General features: G+C 35.8%; 1 protein-coding gene across 4 annotated transcripts in view; it reads right to left on the reverse strand.

The window, feature by feature from the left end:
• Positions 1 to 24,240, reverse strand: part of LOC123538802 (oxysterol-binding protein-related protein 3-like) — an 81,045-nt gene that overhangs the window by 30,876 nt on the left and 25,929 nt on the right. For 3 of the 4 annotated variants that reach the window (XM_053529383.1, XM_053529382.1, XM_053529384.1), the window contains exons 4-10: positions 22,902 to 22,955; positions 18,703 to 18,816; positions 17,928 to 18,084; positions 15,806 to 15,937; positions 14,630 to 14,721; positions 8,860 to 8,988; positions 1,207 to 1,420 (exon numbers count right to left, since the gene is read on the reverse strand). In XM_053529383.1, the coding sequence (XP_053385358.1) occupies positions 1,207 to 1,420; positions 8,860 to 8,988; positions 14,630 to 14,721; positions 15,806 to 15,937; positions 17,928 to 18,084; positions 18,703 to 18,816; positions 22,902 to 22,955 (892 nt within the window). The remainder of the gene's footprint in view (positions 1 to 1,206; positions 1,421 to 8,859; positions 8,989 to 14,629; positions 14,722 to 15,805; positions 15,938 to 17,927; positions 18,085 to 18,702; positions 18,817 to 22,901; positions 22,956 to 24,240) is intronic. The other variant, XM_053529385.1, reaches the window with a different exon arrangement.

Below are 24,240 nucleotides of genomic sequence, written 5' to 3' on the forward strand. Positions count from 1 at the left end.
GGAAGTTGAAAAAAGTAACATGCTTCAAGGAAATGCAGAAAACTTGGTTTTTTTCTGAAGTGGATGTAAAATCATATCATCAACATAGATGCATGTCCACTCATAATAATTTATTATAAATAATTCGACCATCATATCTGAAGAACAACATTATACTGTGAATGAAATTTTGAATAAGAAGCCAGGTTTGGAAAAAATGCACTCAGATAAATAAAAAAGATTAGTTTTATCTCTACTCCATACAAAAAACTTTTTGAAAGAAATCACATAAACAAAGCATGTCTTTCTTACACAATGTGTAATAATTCAGAGTAATTCTATAAACAATTTACAGATATGTTATGAATGTAGAAAGACCAAGAAGAAGCTTCATAACCATGTTATTATTACGATTACTAGCAGATAGTTTTCACAAAATTTAGACTGTATTGTTATAAGAATATCTACAATAACAAACCATCTATTAACAAGAGGGCCCTGAAGGCCCTTTATTGCTCACCTCACCTAGTTCTTACCCCAGTGAGTGAGGGGCAATTTGAAGGCAGCGACATTAACCACTCGGCCATAGAGGCCCCTACCTTTGATATGAATCATAGTATTGTAGATGTTTTGTTTTTTTTAAATCTTTTGTAACTGATTCCCAGTTTATTAGTCACCAGAATTTGTGACACATGGTTATATGCTCACTTATATGAGCCGTGCCATGAGAAAACCAACATAGTGGGTATGCGACCAGCATGGATCCAGACCAGCCTGCGCATCCGCGCAGTCTGGTCAGGCTCCATGCTGTTCGCTTTTAAAGCCTATTGGAATTGGAGAAACTATTAGCGAACAGCATGGATCCTGACCAGACTGCGCGGATGCGCAGGCTGGTCTGGATCCATGCTGGTTGCATACCCACTATGTTGGTTTTTCCATGGCATGGCTCATATGTGCCCTTGTTTAAAATCCACAATGCCACACTGTTCCCAAAACATTCGAAATTTGCAACAGCATCAGGACTCATCTGGTAAAATACTCTTTTGTGGCTTTCATGACGTTAAAAAGTTAACTTGCCAACACTGACTTTATATGTTAGTTTCATCTTGTCTTAAGCAGCCTTAAGAAGTCTAATTGTATCAATCCCTTGGCTGGCAGCTTAATACATGTGTGACTGAAAATATAATTTTGGGGTCATATTCACTGCTGAAAAATGTTAAAACTTACTTTGGTCTGCTTTTGTCATGAAGCTCTCCTTGAGTTTTATCTCTTCAATTCTTGCGGCATGTTGTGGAGACAGCTGCATGGGAGCGCTGGACGGACGAGGTCGGTCTTCTACGTGTAGGTTTGGGTTTGACGCACTTGATCGTAACTGATCTTTGGCGATCTTAAAACTTGGAGGTGTCACACAGATCTGTGGCGTGGCAGGTTGAGAATTGTTCTGAAATTATGAAAAAGTTAAAAGTGATGAAAACTTGCCAGTTTGCATCAGCTCATTACATAAAATAAGTTATTCTAGACTCAGAAAGGCCAGCAATCACAATTCAAGTTATCCATATCAAAATAAATTATTCCTTTTTGTCCTGATTTGGTTCATTCAGCTAGCACTATAATAGTAATATATGGTGAAATCATCAGTATTTGTCGGGGACTGACTTTCATGCATGTCATTGTTGCATCAACCTATGACATTTAATCCCAATTAACATAAGAAATTCTCACTTGTTTTATCTGCAACAGTTGAATTTTATGAACATATATCCCAAGGGCATAGCCGTTTTGTCCCAACCAATGAAATTTCATGCCCAAGATATTAACTGATTTCACAGTATTTTAAGAAAGCCACCAATCTTGCAGCTCTTAAAATCAATATTCAAACTTTCCTTAATAAATGACAAAATCTTAACTTCAATAACAAGGATTTTAACTCTATCTCATCTCAAATTCTGAGGTTAAATTTTTCAAACAATGCTGACAAATATTCATCCTTTTAATTAACTTGTAAATTTTAAAGTATCAAATATGCAACTGAAAAATTACAAAATAATGACTTCTTTCCCCAAGACTTTCTTATAATATATCTAAACAAGAGGGTCATAATGACACTGGATCGCTCACCTGAGTAATGTGAGCTACACAGACAAGTGTAAGAGATCAGGTAAGAAAGTCAAATATAAGTAAGCATTGAAATCTTTTCCCAGTTGTGTGAACATGTTTCAAATGTCAAACTGATGCTAAAATATTTAGGAAGTAGGTCAGTAGGTCACATTTATGGTCACTGAAAGTCAGTTTTAAGATAGGTGTACAAAACTGTACGTGTCATCCAAATTTCAAGGCTGTATCTTAAAAAAACAAGAAAGTAGGTCAGTAGGTCAAGGTCACAGTTAGGTGACCCCTAATCACTTGGGGTCATCAGGTAATTATAATTAAACAGTCTAGGAAATATGATCTGATAATTTTTGAAGTATTTTTTCCTATATAACTCATGTAACAAGTGACCCCCGGGGTGGGGCCTCTTTTCACCCCAGGGGTATAATTTGAACAATATTGTTAGAGGTCCACTACACAATGCTACATACCAAATATTAAAGGCCTAGGCCTTGAACTTTCAGAAAAGAAGATTTTAAAATAAAATTCCTATATAAGTCTATGTAAAACTTGGGAACCCCAGGACAGGGCCTCTTTTCACCCCAGGGGCATAATTTGAACAATTTTGGTAGAGGACCACTAGGCAATGCTACATACCAAATATCAAAAGCCTAGGCCTTGCAGTTTCAGACAAGAAGATTTTTAAAGCTTTTTCCTATATATCTAGGTAAAACTTGGGACCCCCGTGGCGGGGCCTCTTTTCACTCCAGGGTAATAATTTGAACAATCTTGGTAGCGGACCACAAGGCAATGCTACATACCAAATATCAAAGGCCTAGGTCTTGTGGTTTCAGACAAGAAGATTTTTTAAAGTTTTTTACTATATAAGTCTATGTAAAACTTGGGACCCCCAGGGCGGGGCCTCTTTTCACCCCAGAGGCATAATTTGAATTTTTTTTACAGAGGACCATTAGATGTTACATGCTAAATATCAAGGCTCTATGCCTTGCGGTTTTGGACAAGAAGATTTTTAAAGTTTTTCCTTTTGGTTGCCATGGCAACCAGAGTTCTGTGTGGAATTCAATTCTTTGAACAGTTTTGAAAGGGGGCCACCCAAGGATCATTCCTTTGATGTTTGGTGTAAATCTGCCCAGTGGTTTTCAAGAAGAAGATCTTTTTAGAAAATGTTGACTGACAGACGACAGACGAGGGACGATGTACGACGGACATTGAGTGGTCACAAAAGCTCACCACGAGCCTTTGGCTCGGGTGAGCTAAAAAAAATCAAGCAAAGCAAAAAAGCAGATCGCTAGCAAAAATAAAATATCTATAGACATTCTGTTTTATTTCCAATCTAAGGAATATATAAACTTTGGAAACCTGAAACTCTGCTCACTTCAAAATACTTGTGCAAATGAACTGAGAAAAATAAGCAGAAATTATAGAACCAAGAAAAATGTACAGTAAACTTTGGTTATAGCAAACTCCTCAGAATAAGCAGATTAATTTACATTTTGTTTGTTTATTCTGTAATATTATATACCTTTCTCAAATGCGCTCATTTGATTGGTCGAAATGAGGGCACGCGCGGGTCCACAAAAAGCGATATTGACCTGCAAAAGTGATAATGACTCTTGTGATATCACTTTTTCTTATATGTATGAAATATGGACCAGTCAAATGAGTGCCTTTGAGAGGGGCATATAATATAACAATCATAGACTTATGTTTCGGTCAATATGTGTTAATATGTGTTTTTACGGACCTGTAAAAATGATATTATCCTCGGAGTGCGTCCCCAACGTAAGTCAGTAACTGTATAATAAACACTGACTAGTGAAATATTAAAATTTCTTGCCATATATACTAAACATATGTTAATCTGATGTCTAAAATGATTTAAATTTGTAAATTACAATTTATATTTCACACCTTGAAGCTTTTGAATGCGATGGTTTGCCGAGATGTATAACATAGCAGGTATATTTTGTCTTGCATAATAATGTTTACTTATTTTTAGATGTTTCTATTATGATTTATAATTGTCTAAAACTTACAACAATGATACGCTCCATTGAATGCTGCATGTATTTGTATTTAAAACAATAAGTTATGCAAAATTTTTGTTTTATTTTTTTGTTGGGTTTAACGTCGAACCGTCACATTTATAGGTCATATGGCCACTTTCCAGCTTTTGATGATGAAGTAAGACCCCAGGTGCCCTTCCGGGCATTATTTCATCACAGGCAGGCACCTGGGTAGAACCATCAACCTTCTGTAAGCTAGCTGGATGGCTCCCTCACATAAAGAATACTGTGCCCTAAGCGCTGGCTCAATCCCACAACAGTGACAGGCAAGTGATTTGAAGTCAGCGACGGAAGCCCTTTATACAATATATAAGAAATTAAATCCTGTCATTATCTCAACTCAGAAGCATATGGTAGAAGCTTGATGCTAAAATAAAAAAACTTCGGTCATGTTAACATTCGGACATGAAAATGTGTTTCTTATATCCAATAATTCACTAAGAACATAACCATTTTATTTAACATAGAACAAAGAATGGCTAAAACTGGGACATCTGAAATTGTACCGTATTACTGGAAATTCATTATAATTGTGTTCGTTACAAGACTTTAGTGAAGTTTACTGTACAATGAAAGGCAAAGGAAATTTTATCCAGAGAACTAATAAGTTTTCTAAGTAAAACTAGAAAATGCTTTTGTAAAAAAGCGCATGTCTCCCCAAATGCAAAGTCCTATAGGCAAGAAGTCAATAGGGGTCAGGAGCGAAAGTCAAAGAGACACTGATGGTTGGCTGCAATAGGGATCATCTACTTTGCATGTCCAGTCATCCCGCTAAATTTCAACTCTCTCGGCCTAGTGGTTCTCAAGTCACTGTTCAGGCTCCTGTGACCTTGACCTTTGACCAAGTGACCTCAAAATAAATAGGGGTCATCTACTCTGCATGTCCAATCATCCTATTAAGTTTCAACATTGTAGGTCAAGTGGTTCTCAAGTTATTACCAAAAAATGATTTTACATGAACAGGCCACTGTGACCTTGAACTTTAATTGACTGACCCCAAAATCAATAGGGGTCATCTACTCTGCATGTTCAATCATCCTATGAAGTTTCAACATTCTGGGTCAAGTGGTTCTCAAGTTATTGATCGGAACTGGTTATCAATGTTCAGGCCCCTGTGACCTTGACCTCTAACGGAGTGACCCCAAAAACAATAGGGGTCATTTACTCTGAATGAACAATCATCCTATGAAGTTTCAACATTCTGGGTCGAGAGGTTCTCAAGTTATTGATTGGAAATGGTTTTCCATGTTCAGGCCCCTGTGGCCATGACCTTTAACAGAGTGATCCCAAAATCGTTAGGGGTCATCTACTCTGCATGACCAATCATCCTATGAAGATTCATCATTCTGGGTCAAGTGGTTCTCAAGTTACTGACCGGAAATGGTTTTCAATGTTCAGGCCTCTGTGAACTTGACCTTTCACAGAGTGACCCCAAAATCGTTAGCGGTCATCTACTCTGCATGACCAATCATCCTATTAAGTTTCAACATTCTGCGTCAAGTGGTTCTCTAGTTACTGACCGGAAATGGTTTTCAATGTTCAGGCCCCTGTGACCTTGACCTTTAATGGAGTGACCCCAAAATCGATATGGGTCATCTACTTTGCATGTACAATCATCATATGAAGTTTCAACATTCTGCGTCAAGTGGTTCTCTAGTTATTGACCAGAAATGGTTTTCAATGTTCAGGCCCCTGTGACCTTAACCTTTGATGGAGTGACCCCAAAATCAATAGGGGTCATCTACTCTGCATGACCAATCATCCCTATTAAGTTTCAACATTCTGCGTCAAGTGGTTCTCTAGTTACTGACCGGAAATGGTTTTCAATGTTCAGGCCCCTGTGACCTTGACCTTTAATGGAGTGACCCCAAAATCGATAAGGGTCATCTACTTTGCATGTACAATCATCCTATGAAGTTTCAACATTCTGGGTCAAGTGGTTCTCTAGTTACTGACCGGAAATGGTTTTCAATGTTCAGGCCCCTGTGACCTTGACCTTTCAAAGAGTGACCCCAAAATCGTTAGGGGTCATCTACTTTGCATGACCAATCATCCTATTAAGTTTCAACATTCTGGGTGAAGTGGTTCTCAAGTTACTGACCGGAAATGGTTTTCAATGTTCAGGCCCCTGTGACCTTGACCTTTAATGGAGTGACCCCAAAATCATTAGGGGTCATCTACTTTGCATGTACAATCATCATATGAAGTTTCAACATTCTGCGTCAAGTGGTTCTCTAGTTATTGACCAGAAATGGTTTTCCATGTTCAGGCCCCTGTGACCTTGACCTTTGATGGAGTGACCCCAAAATCAATAGGGGTCATCTACTCTTTATGATGACCAATCATCCTATGAAGTTTCAACATTCTGGGCCAAGTGGTTCTCTAGTTATTGATCGGAAATGGTTTTCAATGTTCAGGCCCCTGTGACCTTGACCTTTGACAGAGTGACCCCAAAATCGATAGGGGTCATCTACTCTTCATGACCAATCATCCTATGAAGTTTCAACATTCTGGGTCAAGTGGTTCTCTAGTTATTGATCGGAAATGGTTTACAATGTTCAGGCCCCTGTGACCTTGACCTTTGACAGAGTGACCCCAAAAACAATAGGGGTCGTCTACTCCAGCAGCCCTACAACCCTATAAAGTTTGAAGGTTCTAGGTCAAATGGTTCTCCAGTTATTGCTCGGAAATGAAGTGTGATGTACGGACGGACGGAGGGACAGGGCAAAAACAATATGTCTCCTGGGGGAGACATAATTATAGAAATGGTAGGACAGGAGCTGAATGGATGCTACAAAAATGGAAAAGTTTGAAGAGGTAAATATAAGGGTTACATTTCTAGAAGTTCTAAAAGCTAGCAGTATACAAACTATGCAAGGAAGGTCTCCCAGCACAGAGGGTAAATAAAATGGGTAACATATAGCATTATAAATTGAAAACCTACTGCCTTTGAATCCCTTCCACCAAGAATCGGATTATACACCATACTACCAAACATGGTTAAAACAGATTTTCTTGTAACAATCACATGTTTACCTGTTCTAAACCACTATCAAGTAAACTTTTACCAGTTACAGCTGCAACCATCAAGTTGTTTTTAATTCTTCACTAACTGCTGAAAATTGTGTCCAGTAATTGTTTACCTTAACATCTACTAGACACAAAGATATACCTCAACTTTTAAACATTATTCTTTTTTGCAACTGTTTGTAATGTATCCCATTCCAGCAAACTTTCCTTACGTTAACAATGTTCAGTCATTCTTTATCTTTGTTCCTTTATGTACAACTGCAACATTCCGTATCTTATGCCAGTAATGTTGTCTTGCAGTTATCAACACCTTTTGCATTACAATTACTATCACCAGTAATGTTGTCTTACAGTTATCAACACCTTTGGCATTACAATAACTATCACATTTCTTAACTTTTACCTGTTTTACTATTACTAGATACACTTCTGATTCCTTTGTGCTGGCAGAAAAATTACTATTACTCATTACTTGATATATGTCTGTAGACTGACAGTACATCTACCAATTTCTCTTCATTACAATTACCTGTAAACAGTTACTAAATGACTCCAGTAGACAGGCACTACAATTACATTAGTCTTCTTTCATTTACCTGTTTACTCTAACTCTACTTCCAACCTGTTCACTATTACTGTATATAACATTAGACTCCTGTAGACTTGTCCTTCAAATATTATCACACCTCCTTACTTCCTATCCTTTTTACTACTACCAGATATAGTTTTGGCCTCCTGTAGTCTAACATTACAATTACTGTTCTTTACTTTTCCCTGTTACTTATAACATTTACTCTGCTGAGAAGTTCCTTATTTTTTACCTTATTTTTTTTACTTGAAATATCTTCTGACTTTGGTAGACTGGCATTACAAATACTATATTTCTTCATTACTTTTCCAACTGTTTACTCTTTATTTGATTTTTCTTGGGATTTCTGTTGACTGGTCTTACAATAACTCTTCTACAGTTTTTACCTGCTTACTATTAAAATATCCCCACTCTTCTTTACTTTTACCTGTCCAATATTATCAAGTACACTTTGAGGTTTACTCTCCTGTAGTCTAGCACTAACATCATTACTTTTCTCTATCTACTATTACTGGATATAGGTTCAGTCTCCAGTACAGTGGCATTACAATAACCATTACTTTTAATTAGATATAGGTGCAGACAGGTAGACTGGCATTACAACTACCATTACTTTTTCTGTTAACTAATAGTAGACAGTAGTTCAGACTCCTGTTGACTGGCATTACAGTTACAATTACTTTTACTGTTTACAATTACTATATAGAGTTTCTGACTCCAGTAAACTGGCATTACAATTACCATTACTTTTCTGTCAACTATTATTAGGTAATAGTTTCAGGCAATTGTACACTTGCATTACAATAACCATTACTATTACATGTTTACTATTATTAGATATAGGTTCAGACTCCTGCAGAGAAACATTACATTTACCATAACTTTTACCTGTTTACTGTTGTTAGATATAGGTTCAGACTCCTGTACACTGGCGTTACAATTACTTTTACCTATTTACTACTATTAGATATGTGTTCAGACTCCTGTACATTGGCATTACAATTGCCATTACTTTAACCTGTTCACTATTATTAGATATGTGTTCAGACTCCAGCAGACAAAGATTACATTTACCATAACTTTTACCTGTTTACTATTATTAGATATTGGTTCAGACTCTTGTAGACTGGCATTACGTTTATGATCTCTCCTTCTCATGACTCGACCTCCAAAACTTCGGTTTTTCTTTTTGTCATTTGAGTCGCTATCATTGAGCTAGAAACATCGAGAAAATCAGGAGAACATGACAACATAGGTCTCAAGTTATAACACTGAGTTTGAAAGTCAGTCTCAAAACTTTTGCTTTACAATTGGCTGCTTTTTGTTTTAAGCATCAATTTGAAATTGACCAATTGCAAGGTAGTATTGTGAGACTGGTCTCCAACCTTGAGGTCAGGTTAAAAGTAAAACAATGGTAGTTACAAACATGAGAAGTGTAAATGTATTGTAATCTTGAAAACCTCAATGAGAATAAAATGAGCTTTGGTTAATATTATGATATAACAAGAAATAGCTCAGTATCATGCATGCCATATTTATACAATGGAAATATATGCTTATTTTGCACACTCTTATCTATTAATATTATGTACTGAAAATATTTAAAGAGATTACTGTTCATGTTGTACATGAATCATACACCACGGGAAGTACTGTTTTAACTATGTTACTTGTTATAATGCACATGGATCATACTCCACGGGAAGTACTGTTTTAACTAGGTTACTTGTTTTAATGCAAATGGATCACTTCCCTGTTTTAACTAAGGTTACTTGTTATAATGCACATGGATCATATTCCATGGGAAGTACTGTTTCAACTAGGTTACTTGTTATAATGCACATGGATCATATTCCATGGGAAGTACTGTTTTAACTAAGGTTACTTGTTATAATGCACATGGATCATATTCCATGGGAAGTACTGTTTTAACTAGGTTACTTGTTATAATGCACATGGATCATACTCCACGGGAAGTACTGTTTTAACTATGTTACTTGTTATAATGCACATGGATCATATTCCATGGGAAGTACTGTTTTAACTAGGTTACTATCAGTTATAATGCACATGGATCATAACCATGGGAAGTACTGTTTTAACTAAGGTTACTTGTTATAATGCACATGGATCATATTCCATGGGAAGTACTGTTTTAACTAGGTTACTTGTTATAATGCACATGGATCATATTCCATGGGAAGTACTGTTTAAGCACAGATTATTCCATGGGAAGTACTGTTTCAACTAGGTTACTATCGTTATAATGCACATGGATCATTACATGGGAAGTACTGTTTTAACTAAGGTTACTTGTTATAATGCACATGGATCATATTCCATGGGAAGTACTGTTTTAACTAGGTTACTTGTTATAATGCACATGAATCATATTCCATGGGAAGTACTGTTTTAACTAAGGTTACTTGTTATAATGCACATGGATCATATTCCATGGGATAATTATACTGTTTTAACTAGGTTACTTGTTATAATGCACATGGATCATATTCCATGGGAAGTACTGTTTTAACTAGGTTACTAGTTATAATGCACATGGATCATATTCCATGGGAAGTACTGTTTTAACTAGGTTACTATCAGTTATAATGCACATGGATCAGATTCCATGGGAAGTACTGTTTTTACTAGGTTACTATCAGTTATAATGCACATGGATCATATTCCATGGGAAGTACTGTTTTAACTATGTTACTATCAGTTAAAATGCACATGGATCATATTCCATGGGAAGAACCCACTGTTTCATTAGATTAGTGGTCATGATGCACAAGGACCATAACCATGGGAAGAATATTTGGGCTCACGTTTCTAGAAGTTCACTTGCTATAAACAAGTTTAACATTTTATTCTTCAAGTGACTGTATTCTAAATTATATCATTTTTCCAACTTGGTACCATCTTTTCTAAATAATTTACAATAGTATGCAGTCAAACTTAGTTTGCTCAGCAAAATTTGTTTAGAGTTACTGGTAGTTTGAGCCATAGAACAATATACATTCTATAGGAATATTGCTGGGATCTCAAGGGTGGTGTTTGAGCAAACCTAGTTCAATTGTATATTAGAATGAGTCATTAACATTCTGTTTGTAACTATCATTTCATTCATCAGTTTTAACATTAACTTCTACATCTAAAATTACACAATTAAATCTCTGACTAGCATTTCTATTTAAGCATGCAAAATACACAACAAGCCATAGTCTGGTTGCAGTTATGTCTATTCTAGGCTCAATTCAGCAATTTGATAATGTAATATAGTGTATAATGTAAGATATTTATTGTTACAAGTATAATATCATCTATGGCATACTATTTAAAGATTACACTCCAACACCCCGTGCATTGATTATCAATACACTTAAACCACTACTGTAACAATCGTTTGCAAAAAGTCTTATAAACTGACTTGACAACATAATTTAGAATGCTTAAAGGAATGATAAGCCTAAGGAAAGTGGGTGGGGTATGGTGACAGGGTTTTTTTCGGCCGTTTTTATAGCCGTTATTCGGCTATATTCCCAATGCCAAAAAGTATGTATTTTCCCCAAAATTAAAGCAAAAATTCCCAATCTACATTCTGAAAAAAATTTCATCAAAATTGCACAAAAATTGACCAAGTTATGGACAATTTTGTAACGGAAGTATGTTAAAAACGTTCTAAAATGTGAACCAAGTGTATAAGAAAGTGCTTACACACATCCTTACTATATCTTATGGGACTAAATATTTCCCAATTTGGAACATTTACGCATCAAAATTCCCAATTCTGGGGGTATAGGCTATGCTCCCAAATTAGCTAGAAAAAACCCTGGGTGACTTAAATCTCTAGGTCAGAAAATACCATCCCCAACTTTGAGCGTGAAATATACGAGAACCACAACTCTTGTCGGTATTGATTTTTTGCCTTGTGCGCCGTTGTAGTTGTTTCCCTTTACACTAAAATATCGATAAACCTGCTGTTTGGCATTTATAGGTAAACTCGGCTCTACATTTTCGAGCAACGCATCTTGGTTAGACAGAATTATTGAAGTATGCTAATTAAAGCAGAATATAACACATCTTTAAGCTACTGTAATTAATTGTATTTTATGGACTTTGCTAGATACCGACATTGTTTCACGAGTTATAAATGATTCTATTATATTAAACAATAAGTAAAATGTACGATTTTACAGTAAAAATACTTGTTTATCATGCGTATGTAATGTTGATTTTCTGTCCTGTATATGCTGAGTGGAGTTATAAGTTTCGTTGAATGCATGGACCAAAAATTTAAAAATAAAAAATGCCACTTTTCAGTGGTAAAGGATATACATAAAACATCACACTAAACGATTCCTTTTCTTTCAAATCCCTTTTGAAATCATTTCCTCTTTTTGCTGTGAAACGTAATGTTGTAAAATTATGTTCTCGGGTTATTTTTTTTAATTTATCGCCATGAAAATTTCGATTTTGACAATTACTGCATATTGACTGTAAGTGTTTTACGCGTGATGTTTTATGGACCTTTGCGAATACACCGGATGGAGATAAGTTAAACACCCAAGGCTATGCTAATTACCCCCAAAATACGTCTGTAATAAAAAATAATCAACTGAGACATAAAGTAGAGATGTTCTGCCATTAACAGATATTTATTTATTAAATTATTTATCGGCAAATTGATCATAGATGTACTTGTTTTTTACTTATTATACTTTTTTGCATAAAATTTTAGATGGGTGTAGAAAATTATGACAGAAATTTAGGTGACGGTTAAGCAGTTTGTTTCAGAATAGTTTCGAACAGCTGGACAATACAACCTAAACTGAATTAAACACATATCGTGGGCTGAGCGCGAAACTATTGTAACTGTATATGAATAAAGAACAAGATACAATAGTTTCGCGCTCAGCCCTCGATATATAAATTTTGGCAATTTCTAATGTCATTTTCTGTTTTTAAATGCCTAGATCCACTACTATATAAGTTCAACATTTCATTTGAGTCATGTTTGTGCACATTTATATTATACATACATTTGTTAAAAAAAACACATTTTATAATTGTCTAAAACACATACTATCTTACATTTTACAATTAATCTAAAGTATCTATTTGCTATTAAAAATTATTGTATTACAATAAAACTTCATTGTTTCACAATATTTCGCAAAAAGACCATAAAACATTTGTGAAGAGGTGTCAACCACGATAATCCAATCTAAAACCCCCGTCTTATCTGCTGCTTATCAGCGATTATGTAATAGTCGCTAACTGATGGGCAATTTTTCACAACAGGGGTCCCCGTGGACCATGAAGATTTGTGGAGTATAGAATGTAGAATAATAATATAGTTATAAAAATGTCTTTGTTTTCATAAAATATTTCTGCTAATATCATGATAATGAAAAAGGTCATATACAGGTGAAAGTGATTATTGTATTTGATAAATCAAAGAAGTATTTATTTTTATAGCTCTTTGGATAAATATACATCTGTTTGTTTTTTGTTTTTTCAATTTGAACAATAAGTTTCGTAAAGTGTACCTTTTTCATCTTCTACTGAAATGTTCGCACGGGTAAATAAATCAAATTATCACCACAGTTAATATGACCATCATTCATTAATTTGTAATTAATACTTTTTCATTCACGCAGTGATCTGTGAACGTAAAGAAGTCATGGCTGTATCTAATATTTTAGGCCCATACATAACAAAATTTTCGCGAAATGTTTCAATTATTGGACAGTTTATTGAAATATCGTCAAAAAGTATACCGGCACACAGTTTGTAAAGCAATTACATGGAATTAATTCTAATTGCCTTTTTTAATTTAAGGCGGACATTTTAAGACCAATTTATTTCCAATTAAAGATGTGACTTAAAGTCTGCCAATTCAAAAAAGTTTTACTTTTAATCATAATAAATAAATAAATAAATAAATAAAATGCTCAAATAGATATGCAACACATTGATAAGCATTGCCTTGTGCCGTCGTACCGTTAAGTAAATATTTGTGAAAAGCGTGCTCAAGATTGCGATTACTTCATTTTCAAATTAAAATGGAAGCAATTTGTCATAATTCAATTTTAAAATAAAAAATACCCAGACAATGTTCAGACAATGGAGAATACTTCACGAGGTTATAAAATAATGTCATTTTGATAGAAAATGTTTTTATAGCCTTTTAAAACCTGACATAACCGATCTTTTCAAACTTTCTATATAGAAAAACATAGAAACCATAGTCATCAACTTCAAACAAAAATGGAAGCAATAAGTTTTTGTATCACATCGATAAAAAATATATTGAAATAAAGGGCAAAAAATGAAGATTACTTCACGAGGTTATAAAATTTTGTTAAATAACGATAAAAATACGTTTTTAATGTTTGAAATATATTTTCCTATACAAATCTATAGTAAAATTGCTTATCGATAAACGTTATCGGGTCCGCGATCCGTGTATATTCAAGGGAGACTACTTTTGCCAAACTACTGGTCAGTGTATTGGAATGTTGGCCATGTTTGAAGAAAGCTTACTATATTTGAGTTTTTGAAATCAGCCCTTTAAAGGTGTGACCATTCAAACAAGAATATAGCCCCTCCCCCACAGAAAACCCAGTAACATCAGAAAATGTTAACAAGAAATCTAACTTTCTCAAAAATTAAGTATAGAAACGTCCTTATTAATATCAATTTTATAATATAAATCAACAATGATGATGCAACCAAGAGCTGTTAAGGTCAAATTTCTTTAACATTAAATAAACATTTTTACTTTCAAACAATAAAAAACATATGAAAGCTCACCCCAAAAAAATCAGTAACATTTCTACTAAAAACTTACATCAAATACAGTTTCTGTGTTAACAGGTAACTCCCTGATCTCTTCCATGTCTTTGTGTAACTCGTACAACAAATTCTGTGCCTGTGCAAGGGCTGTAACGAGAATAACAACAGGCTCATACTTCAACACACACACCAGTGGTTTTGTTTAAACTGGGGTGCACAACATAAGACACATTATCATAAACATTCAGATGTCCACCCCTCACCATGACCATTCTTTTGGCTAAAATTGATGATAACAGGAGCAGTAATTAACCTTTACCCTGCTAAATTACTAAAATGGACAGTTCCATCATTCAATTTGGGCAGTACCACTTATTATTTGAAGGGGTGTTCACTGAAAATTTACTGACTGAATAGCGAACAGTGCAGACCATGATCAGACTGCACGGATGTGCAGGTTGATCTTGGTCTGCACTGGTTGCAAAGACAAAATAGCTTGCCCCCAGTAGACTAAAGGTTAAGATGAAAATCTAGAAACTTACAATAAAAACTTTAACCTGAGAGCAACGCCAACACTAGGGCGCGTCAAACAGCTATCCTTATTCTTTGAATAGTCAAGGTATTAAAAATCAATGCAAAAATTACTTTATAAAATTAATGTTTTCATTAGAACTTTAAGCACAAGAGTTTTCAGGTAATGGTGAAAGAAGATGATTCTTCTGTCCTGTATGCAAGAATCCCTTATATTATACCAATATTTTTGTCACAATAAAAGACATATAAAACACTTTAATGTTCATCTTAAGACATGCCTTGCCCATTAAAAAGCATAACAGGACTATAAAATATCCTGACCAAATGTTGAGGAAACAGCTATATTCTAAAACACTACCATGATACGCTTCCCTTTTTAAATGTCTTTAACCCTTACCCTGCTATATTTCTATAATGGACTGGTCCATCTTTCAATTTGAACAGTACCACTTATTACTCAAAGGGGTTTTCACTGAAAATTTACTGACTGAATAGCGAACAGTGCAGACCATGATCAGACTGCACGGATGTGCAGGCTGATCTTGGTTTGCACTGGTCGCAAAGGCAGAATCATCTGCCGCCAGCAGGCTAAGGGTTAAGTAACAAAAAAAAAGATGGAAATGAACACATTTCTTGATATTTATCAACCTGACCTTTCACACATCTAATTAGCAAACTGGTATCAGCTAAACCATACCTTTATTGCAGTGCTCAAATCCCTGTGTGTCCAATAACCACGTAGCCACCCTGTCTTGACCCTTCAAACTTGGATGCCGTGACAACTCCCTGTGAAGTGAGCTATCCCGAGCCTTCTCTGCCAGATTCATGTCTACAAGTAGAAATTGTTCACATATTCATTCTATTTCTCAACAATGTCACTGTGAAATTTTAGTTACTACAACATGAGCATGACGCATTACAAGGCAATACAAAGTTTGTTTTGGGTTTAACGCCGTTTTTCAACAGTATTTCAGTTATGTAACGGCGGGCAGTTAACCTAACCAGTGTTCCTGGATTCTGTACCAGTACAAACCTGTTCTCCGCAAGTAACTGCTAACTTCCCCACATGAATCAGAGGTGGAGGACAAATGATTTCAGACACAATGTCTTTCATCAAATCGTCATGGAGAACATACGCCCAGCCCGGGAATCGAACTCACGACCCCGCGATCCGTAGACCAACGCTCTCCTTATTGAGCTAAGCGGGCAGGCTAAGTTCTCTAGTAGTTCGGGGCAATGAAATAACAAGAATTATCAGTAAACTGATTTATGCTCCCCGGATATATCCTGTGAACAGGAGGTATGCCAATATGTGCCATAGGAAATGGATGAATAACAATACAGGAGTTTGTCAGTAGAATACAAATCTTGTTGCTATAAACAAACAGTTTAACAAGAAGACGTTTTCTAAAAGAAAAATGGCCTTTCTCATTTTCAGTCCCGATATCAAGTTGATCTTGACCTTTGACCTACTGACCTAAACACAATATAAGTCATCTACTGACCACATGCAATCATCCTATGAAGCTTGAAGACTGTAGGCTAAGTGTCTTTATACTTACTGAACAGAAACTGCTTTCAATCTGAAGGTCTGACTGACCTTGAGTGACCTTTGACATACTGATCCAAAAAACGAAAGAAGAGGGCCACGATGGTCCTTGATCGTCCACCTGAGTTTCAGAGCTTAAATAGGCTAGACAGTGTGCAACTTTGAAAAGGAGACCATGATATGCTCCCGGAGTCAAAAATAGCAGAGGCAGTAGAAGCTGATTACATAAATCAGTGCAACAGATGACAAACAATTCAAACACTATAATGCTTCTTTGGCTTTTAAAATTAGGTGGACAAAACACACACAGACAATTTGAGCAGGCTGAGGGTGTTTTGGAAAGTCTCTATACTGGTTCTATCTTTACCTCTAGTGAACGCTAACAGAGGCCATGAGCCCCCATTTGTAAAAAATTGGGACAGGGCCTTATACTAATGCTTCAGGTCAAGTTTGATGAAGATTCACCATGGGGTTCATAAGAAAAAGTCATTTAAAGACTTTTCTATTTTTAACTCAGGTAGCACATAAATGGGGCCAAGATGAAACATCTCAACAAACTTGAGAGTGTACAATGCAGTTGTGCTGCTGATCAAGTTCGGTGCAGTTCTCACCAATGTGGACGGACTGACAATGGATGTACAAAGGGCTTTGAGTTATTACAATAGCTCACCCAAAGCACTTCATGCTGAGGTGAGCTAACAAGTCATCTACTGACCTATAAAGCCAATGTTTAGGTGAGCCCAAAAATATACTTTATTCTCTTTTGGATGGGTGGGGTGTGTGCGGGGAGATCAGACACCAATGTATGAAAAGTATTTCTATATCTCCCAAAACCTTCATAGCAGGAAACAACGAAATATACTCAAGTACAACAAAAGAAAGAGAATATTGCAATCTAATCTGTTTCAAAACTGTAAAAGTAATTTTATCAATATAACACTGAGAATTATAAAACTAAGTCCATACTAAAAGAATTATGAGTAGCTACTTAGAAACTAACAAGCTGACAATCGCAAACACAATTTTGTTGAAAAACAATAGCTGTTTACAAAGAGAGGCATAAATTCATCAAAATGACAGCAAAAATTTTGACACCTACACGTATGTCATTCAGTTAGTATTGCCTTGGCAACAAATGTTTCATTAAGCTCTTTCTAGTAAATGGAAATATTGTCAATGTTGTATATGCTCCTTTAATGTATTTTTGGATCAGTACCGCAGAAAATTATTTTGACGCCTGCAATAAAATACCAAAATACACTGCTCTTACTTGCAGTTAGGGTGGATAAGTCTTCCATAGCTTGCATAGGTGCTGAAATTTCAGTAAGTTTCGGAGATTCTTTTGTTCCATATGCGATTTCATGCTGCCGATAGAGACGGTGGTTCCGTAACCTTGACAACCAATCATCAAACAACTGTCGTTTTATCTGTTAAAAATAAAACAATATCAAATTGAACATGGGAAACTTTTTTTTGTAAATACTGGTACATTAAAATACTGATCACTCAGTCGTAAAGGAAGGTTAAAAAAGAGTTTTTGCGATCTGAACATAGAAATTATAGGGAAAATGGCTGGGTACCACACGGCTTGCCCAGAAACTCAAGTCATCAGTGCTCCTGTGATGTATGCTTCATTGTACTGGTATATGTATTAACATAACATTGTGAACCATTCAAAGTAAAATTTCAATGCTGGTTAGAATGTTGGTTACATTTAAATTTACAAAGGATTTTTCCTCACCATCACTGTGGCAAATACAGCTACTTCCCTTATCAAATAAGGCATGTTTTTTTCCTGTAAATTATCCATAAGTTACCTGGTAACATAATTTATTCAAATATCAAACAAGCTGGATTAGAACAAACAAGGATGCATGTACTAAATTTATTCCAGTCTGACAGTTTTATGTGATTTATCATGTCTAAACCCTCATAGAAATTGCCTAGATAATAGAAAATTCATATAATTTTTCCCTGAAATTGGCTAGGAATACTGCGCCTTATTCAGAAGAAAAGTTCTAAGAATGGAACACATTTATAAAGACCTTGATATGATAGACAAGTTCCTCGGCATCAATGTCAATCCTGTGTCGGTTACGTTTGAATGCTAAAACAGACAGTCCTATATCTATCACACCGTGGTACTTCCCTTTCTGTATCTGAAAATACAACATTAGGTTTGTCAGTCAATCTGACTAAAGTACATATCCTATTACACTACGCATAGGATCTGACAACGAGCTACTGATAGCCTCGTTCTGACGACCCTTCCGCTAGCCAATCAAAAGCTAACTTACAACATTCTGCAAGCTTTAAAAAGCCTTGGTTTTTGATATCTACAATTTTTATGTCGAAAGATGTCAGACAGCCGGTTAGCTCAGTGGGTAGGGCACTTGCTCTGTAAGTGAGAAGTCCCGGGTTCGAGCCCTGTATTGACTGCAAATTTTTCTTACTCTTTGACATTCGAACAAGTTGTCCGATTGGTTCAAATAAAATAGATTTGCGAAAATAAAAAGAGCAATATTGGAAATCCAAAATATACAGAAGACGAATGTGAATTGGTCGTTCTCAGATCTTCGTTTAGAAGATCAAACACTTTAGTCAGATTGGTTTGTCAGTATAATAGTTTATGGTGGGACTGCTCTTAACACAAGTTTTTCTTCACAGTTTTATAATCATCATCATAAGCCAACAAAGAAAGCTATTACAAGTTTACAACTCTTACAGGTCACAGAGGTTACTCACCACCAGTTCAATGTACTCATGCCAAACAAGGTCTTTGTACAATACATGATTTTATGTAAACCTAACTAGTGTTCATGTATTCATAACCACTTTTTAATCCTTTCTCCCAAGTAATTAACAACTTTCCCACATGAATCTGAGATGGAGGCCAAATGTCCAGAAACAGTCAGCTATCTCAGACTACACATGCCTTGTCCAGGATTTAAACCTACAACTTACAGGTAGTATTTTGGCATAGACTGTAACGATATTCAGGGTTGCCACTTAGTTGCCACTTAGTTGAGAAAATGAAATTCCCTGATTTTCCCTTGACTTTTCCCTGACTAAACCATACTTTTCACTGACCAATACCACCATATTTTTTTGCCTCCTCCTCCCTACAGCCGTCCAATCCAAAGCAGGAAAACTATAGGATTAACGTGCTCTGAAGGCAATGGTTGCAAAGCCTTTCAGTCTTCAAAATTCCAAAGCTAACATAAAAACGAAATTGAATCAAACACATTTAAATGAAGTTTATACACAATTACACCAAAATGTGTTTTGGAAATACTTATAAATACTGCTTGAAGACTGCCATAGCCGCTGAACATTTTAAACATCAACCTAGAATTTCATTTTTCCCTGACTTTTCTAAAATTTCATTTTTCACTGACCATTATCAAGATTTCCCTGACAATTCACTGACCTTGAAAAAAATCAGTTTTCCCCGACTTTTCAAGGTAAGTGGCAACCCTGATATCTTTCAGTTTTCACAAGTTTCCCCATGTAAGCTATTAAAACAAGATGGTCCTAAACTGCTCACCTGACATTGACAGCTTAAGGATGTTATGAATCATGGAATCATGGAATGTTACTGGGCCCATCAGACATTTTTATAGTTTTTTTTTCTGTTTTAGCTCTGATAATGGCCCCTAAAAGGAGTCAACTATAACCATTTGATAAATTTGAGAAAGGTCAATAAAAGGATACTACAGACCAAGTTTGGTGAAGATTATCAAGTGGTTCACCACAAGAAGTCTCTTAAAGAATATTCTATTTTCAGCTCTGGTGGCCCCTATATACAGTCATTTGGAACTGTTTGAACAAAGCTGAGAGAGGTTCATAAAAGGGTGCATCTAACCAAGTTTAGTAAAGATCCATCAAATAGTTCATGAGAAGAAGTCATTTAAAGTAAAACTTAATGTTGAATGACAGACAGAGCAATGTGATGACAGCTCACACTAATGATACAAGAGGGTCATGATGACCCTGAATCACTCACCTGAGTAATATGAGCTACATGTTTCAAATGTCAAACTGATGATAAAATATTAAGAAAGTCAGTAGGTCACATTCAGGGTCAATGAAATTCAGTTTAATGATTTGTGTGCAAAACTGTGTAAGTCATCAATATTTCAAGGCTGTATCTTAAAAAACAAGAAAGTAGGTCAGAAGGTCAAAGTCACAATCAAGTGACACCATATTACTTGGGGTCATCGGGTAACTATAATTAAATAGTCTTGGAAATAGAATCAGATGATTTTTTAAGTATTTTTCCTATATAACTCACATAATAACTAAGTGACCCCAGGGCGGGGCCTCTTTTAACCCCAGGGGCATAATTTGAACAATTTTGGTAGAGGACTACTAGACAATGCATCATACCAAATACCAAAAGCCTAGGTCGTATGGTTTCTGACAAGAAGATTTTAAACCCTTTTTCCTATATAAGTCTATATAAAACCTGGGACCCCCAGGGCAGGCCTCTTTCACCCCAGGGTACAATTTGAACATTTTGGTTGAGGACCATAAGACAATACTACAACCAAATATCAAAGGTCTAAGAGTTGTGGTTTCAGATAAGAAGATTTTTAAACTTTTTATCCTATATAAGTCTATGTAAAACTTGCGACCTCTGGGGCGGGGCCACATTTAACCCTAGGGGATAATTTGAACAATCTTGGTAGAGGACCACTAGATGATGCTACATACCAAACATCAAAGCCCTAGGCCTTGTGGTTTTGTACAAGAAAATTTTCAAAGTTTTCCCTATATAACTCTATATAAACCGTGTGACCCCTAAGGGCGGGGCCATATTTGACCCTAGGGATAATTTGAACAATCTGGTAGAGGACCACTAGATGATGCTACACACCAAATATCAAAGCCCTAGGCCATGTGGTTTTGTACAAGAAGATTTTCAAAGTTTCTCTATAAACACTATATAAACTGTGACCCCCGGAAGGGGCCATATTTGACCTAGGGGATAATTTGAACAATCTTGGTAGAGGACCACTAAATGATCTACATACCAAAACAAGCCCTAGCCATGTGGTTTTGTACAAGAAATTTCAAAGTTTTCCCTATAACTCTATATAAACCATGTGACCCCGGCAGGCAATTTGAACCTAGGGATAATTGAACAATCTTGTAGAGACCACTAGATGATCTACATACCAAAATCAAAGCCCTAGCCATGTGGTTTTGTACAAGAAGGGTTTTCAAAGTTTTCTCTATAAACACTATATAAACCATGTGACCCCCGGGAAGGGGCCATAATTGACCCTAGGGGGATAATTTGAACAATCTTGGTAGAGGACCACTAGATGATGCTACATACCAAATATCAAAGCCCTAGGCCATGTGGTTTTGTACAAGAAAATTTTCAAAGTTTTCCCTATATAAGTCTATATAAACCATGTGACCCCCGGGGCGGGGCCATATTTGACCCTTGGGGAATAATTTGAACAATTTTAGTAGAGGACCACTAGATGATGCTACACACCAGATATCAAAGCCCTAGGCCCTGTGGTTTTGGACAAGAAGATTTTTAAAGTTTTTCCTTTCTGTTGCCATGGCAACCAGAGTTCTGCATTAAATTCAATTCTTTGAACAATTTTGAAAGGGGGCCACCCAAGGATCATTCCTGTGAACTTTGGTGTAATTCTGCCCAGTGGTTTTCAAGAAGAAGATTTTTTAAGGAAATGTTGACGGACGGACGCCGGGACGCCGGACATTGAGCGGTCACAATAGCTCACCATGAGCCTTTGGCTCAGGTGAGCTAAAAATGTATGTAATATCAGAGCCAAATTTATGGTCCAACCACACACTATCCTTTCAAATTCAGCATTTTTTTCTGATTTAAGTTGGAATTTTCAGCTTCTGCACACCTGATCCTCATTCCCAGTAGAAGAGGTGAAATTACAGAAAATAATGCAAAGATGTGACCGCAAAACTAATTTGCGTGAACATAAACAATAACGAAGGTAATTGCTTTTTAAGGTTTATGCTTTAAGGTCTATGTTCACCATTGGTTATGGTTTAAGGTTAATGTTCACCCTTGGTTAATGTTCACCCTTGGTTTAAGGTTACCATTTAAGGTTAAATGTTCACCGTTGGTAATATTCCATTACAATGGATGAATGCAAAACTCAGTGCAAAGCCACCTTACTTGACTGAACGAGGGAATATTATATATTGATGAAATGGAACAGTTTAAGAAAGAAAAAATGGTACTTACATCACTAGGTGACTTTCCATAGTATAGTATTCCTTTCTCCAACATGAAGTATCTCTGAAAAAAAAACAATGATTTTTTAAATCCTTGTCCATAGTTATAATACATCACATTTTAAGCATTCTGTCCTCTTCACATTGTTCACTGACATATCTACATTCGAAAACTGATAAACTGCTTTTACCTATCACAAATTCAAAATTTTGGGGTGTGTTGGTGTTGGGGACGAAGATGAGAAAAAGTGGCCAGGCAACTTTTACAATACCTTTTAAATGGTGATGGATGACCTTGGATTCCTTTTTAGTCATTATTTCAGAGGCTGTAAATCTAAATAAGACCACTATCTTCTCCTATTATCAGCAAGCCCCCTTATATCAAAGAATTTCACTTGAAGTACTGAGTGCAGTAAACACACACAGTGGCAAGCAGGAAGTTATTGAAAAGTGGTACATTTAAAGGCTCATAATGCCTTAGTAAGAATTTAACTGCCACATTTTTGTTACGAACATGAAATACCACAATTTGTTGTTAAATCCTACATCTGATGATTGATTTCTGATATATTTGAAAGGTGTGATTACTAATTAATATTGCAGAAACTTAATTATTGAATCCAATGATTTTGATTACCTCCCTTTACTGCTGTAACTGTATAAATTCATGTGTAAAATTGAAAATAGTGATTTTTCAACCGTGCAATTCTGCATAAAAAAATTTACATCTACATGCATAGTTTCTTTATCTGTTTTTAACCATTACCCTGCTAAATTTCTATAATGAATCTTTCAATTTGGACACCACCAATATCCGTGCAGTCTGATCATGATCTGCACTGTTCGCCATTCAGTCAGCATCTCTTGGTATGCACCCCTTTTAACAGTTATTTTTGGATGTGCAGTCTGATCATGATCTGCACTGTTTGCCATTCAGTCAGCATCTCTTGGTATGCACCCCTTTTAACAGTTATTGGTGGATGTGCAGTCTGATCATGATCTGCACTGTTCGCCATTCAGTCAATCTCATTAGAAGCTGCTAAGGTGTATTCATTTAGATAAAAAATAAAGGGAGGTAATTTGTCATAAATTCATTCAATATGTATCTTCACTGATTGTCCAAGTCCATCTGTTGACATAAATGAAATTTCAGATCAGTATCTTCATAAGTTACGGAGAGATACCCATTTTAATTTGAAATAAAGGGAGGTAATTTGACATAAAATCAGTCCATAGTTATCTACCCTGAATGGCTGATTGTCTCAGTCCAACTAATGACAATAATGAAATTTCAAATAAGTCCTATAAGTACTTACTGATATAAAACCATTTTGATTACAATCAGGGCT

The sequence above is a fragment of the Mercenaria mercenaria genome, chromosome 18 (genome assembly GCF_021730395.1).
Source record: "Mercenaria mercenaria strain notata chromosome 18, MADL_Memer_1, whole genome shotgun sequence".
Lineage (NCBI taxonomy): Eukaryota > Metazoa > Mollusca > Bivalvia > Venerida > Veneridae > Mercenaria > Mercenaria mercenaria.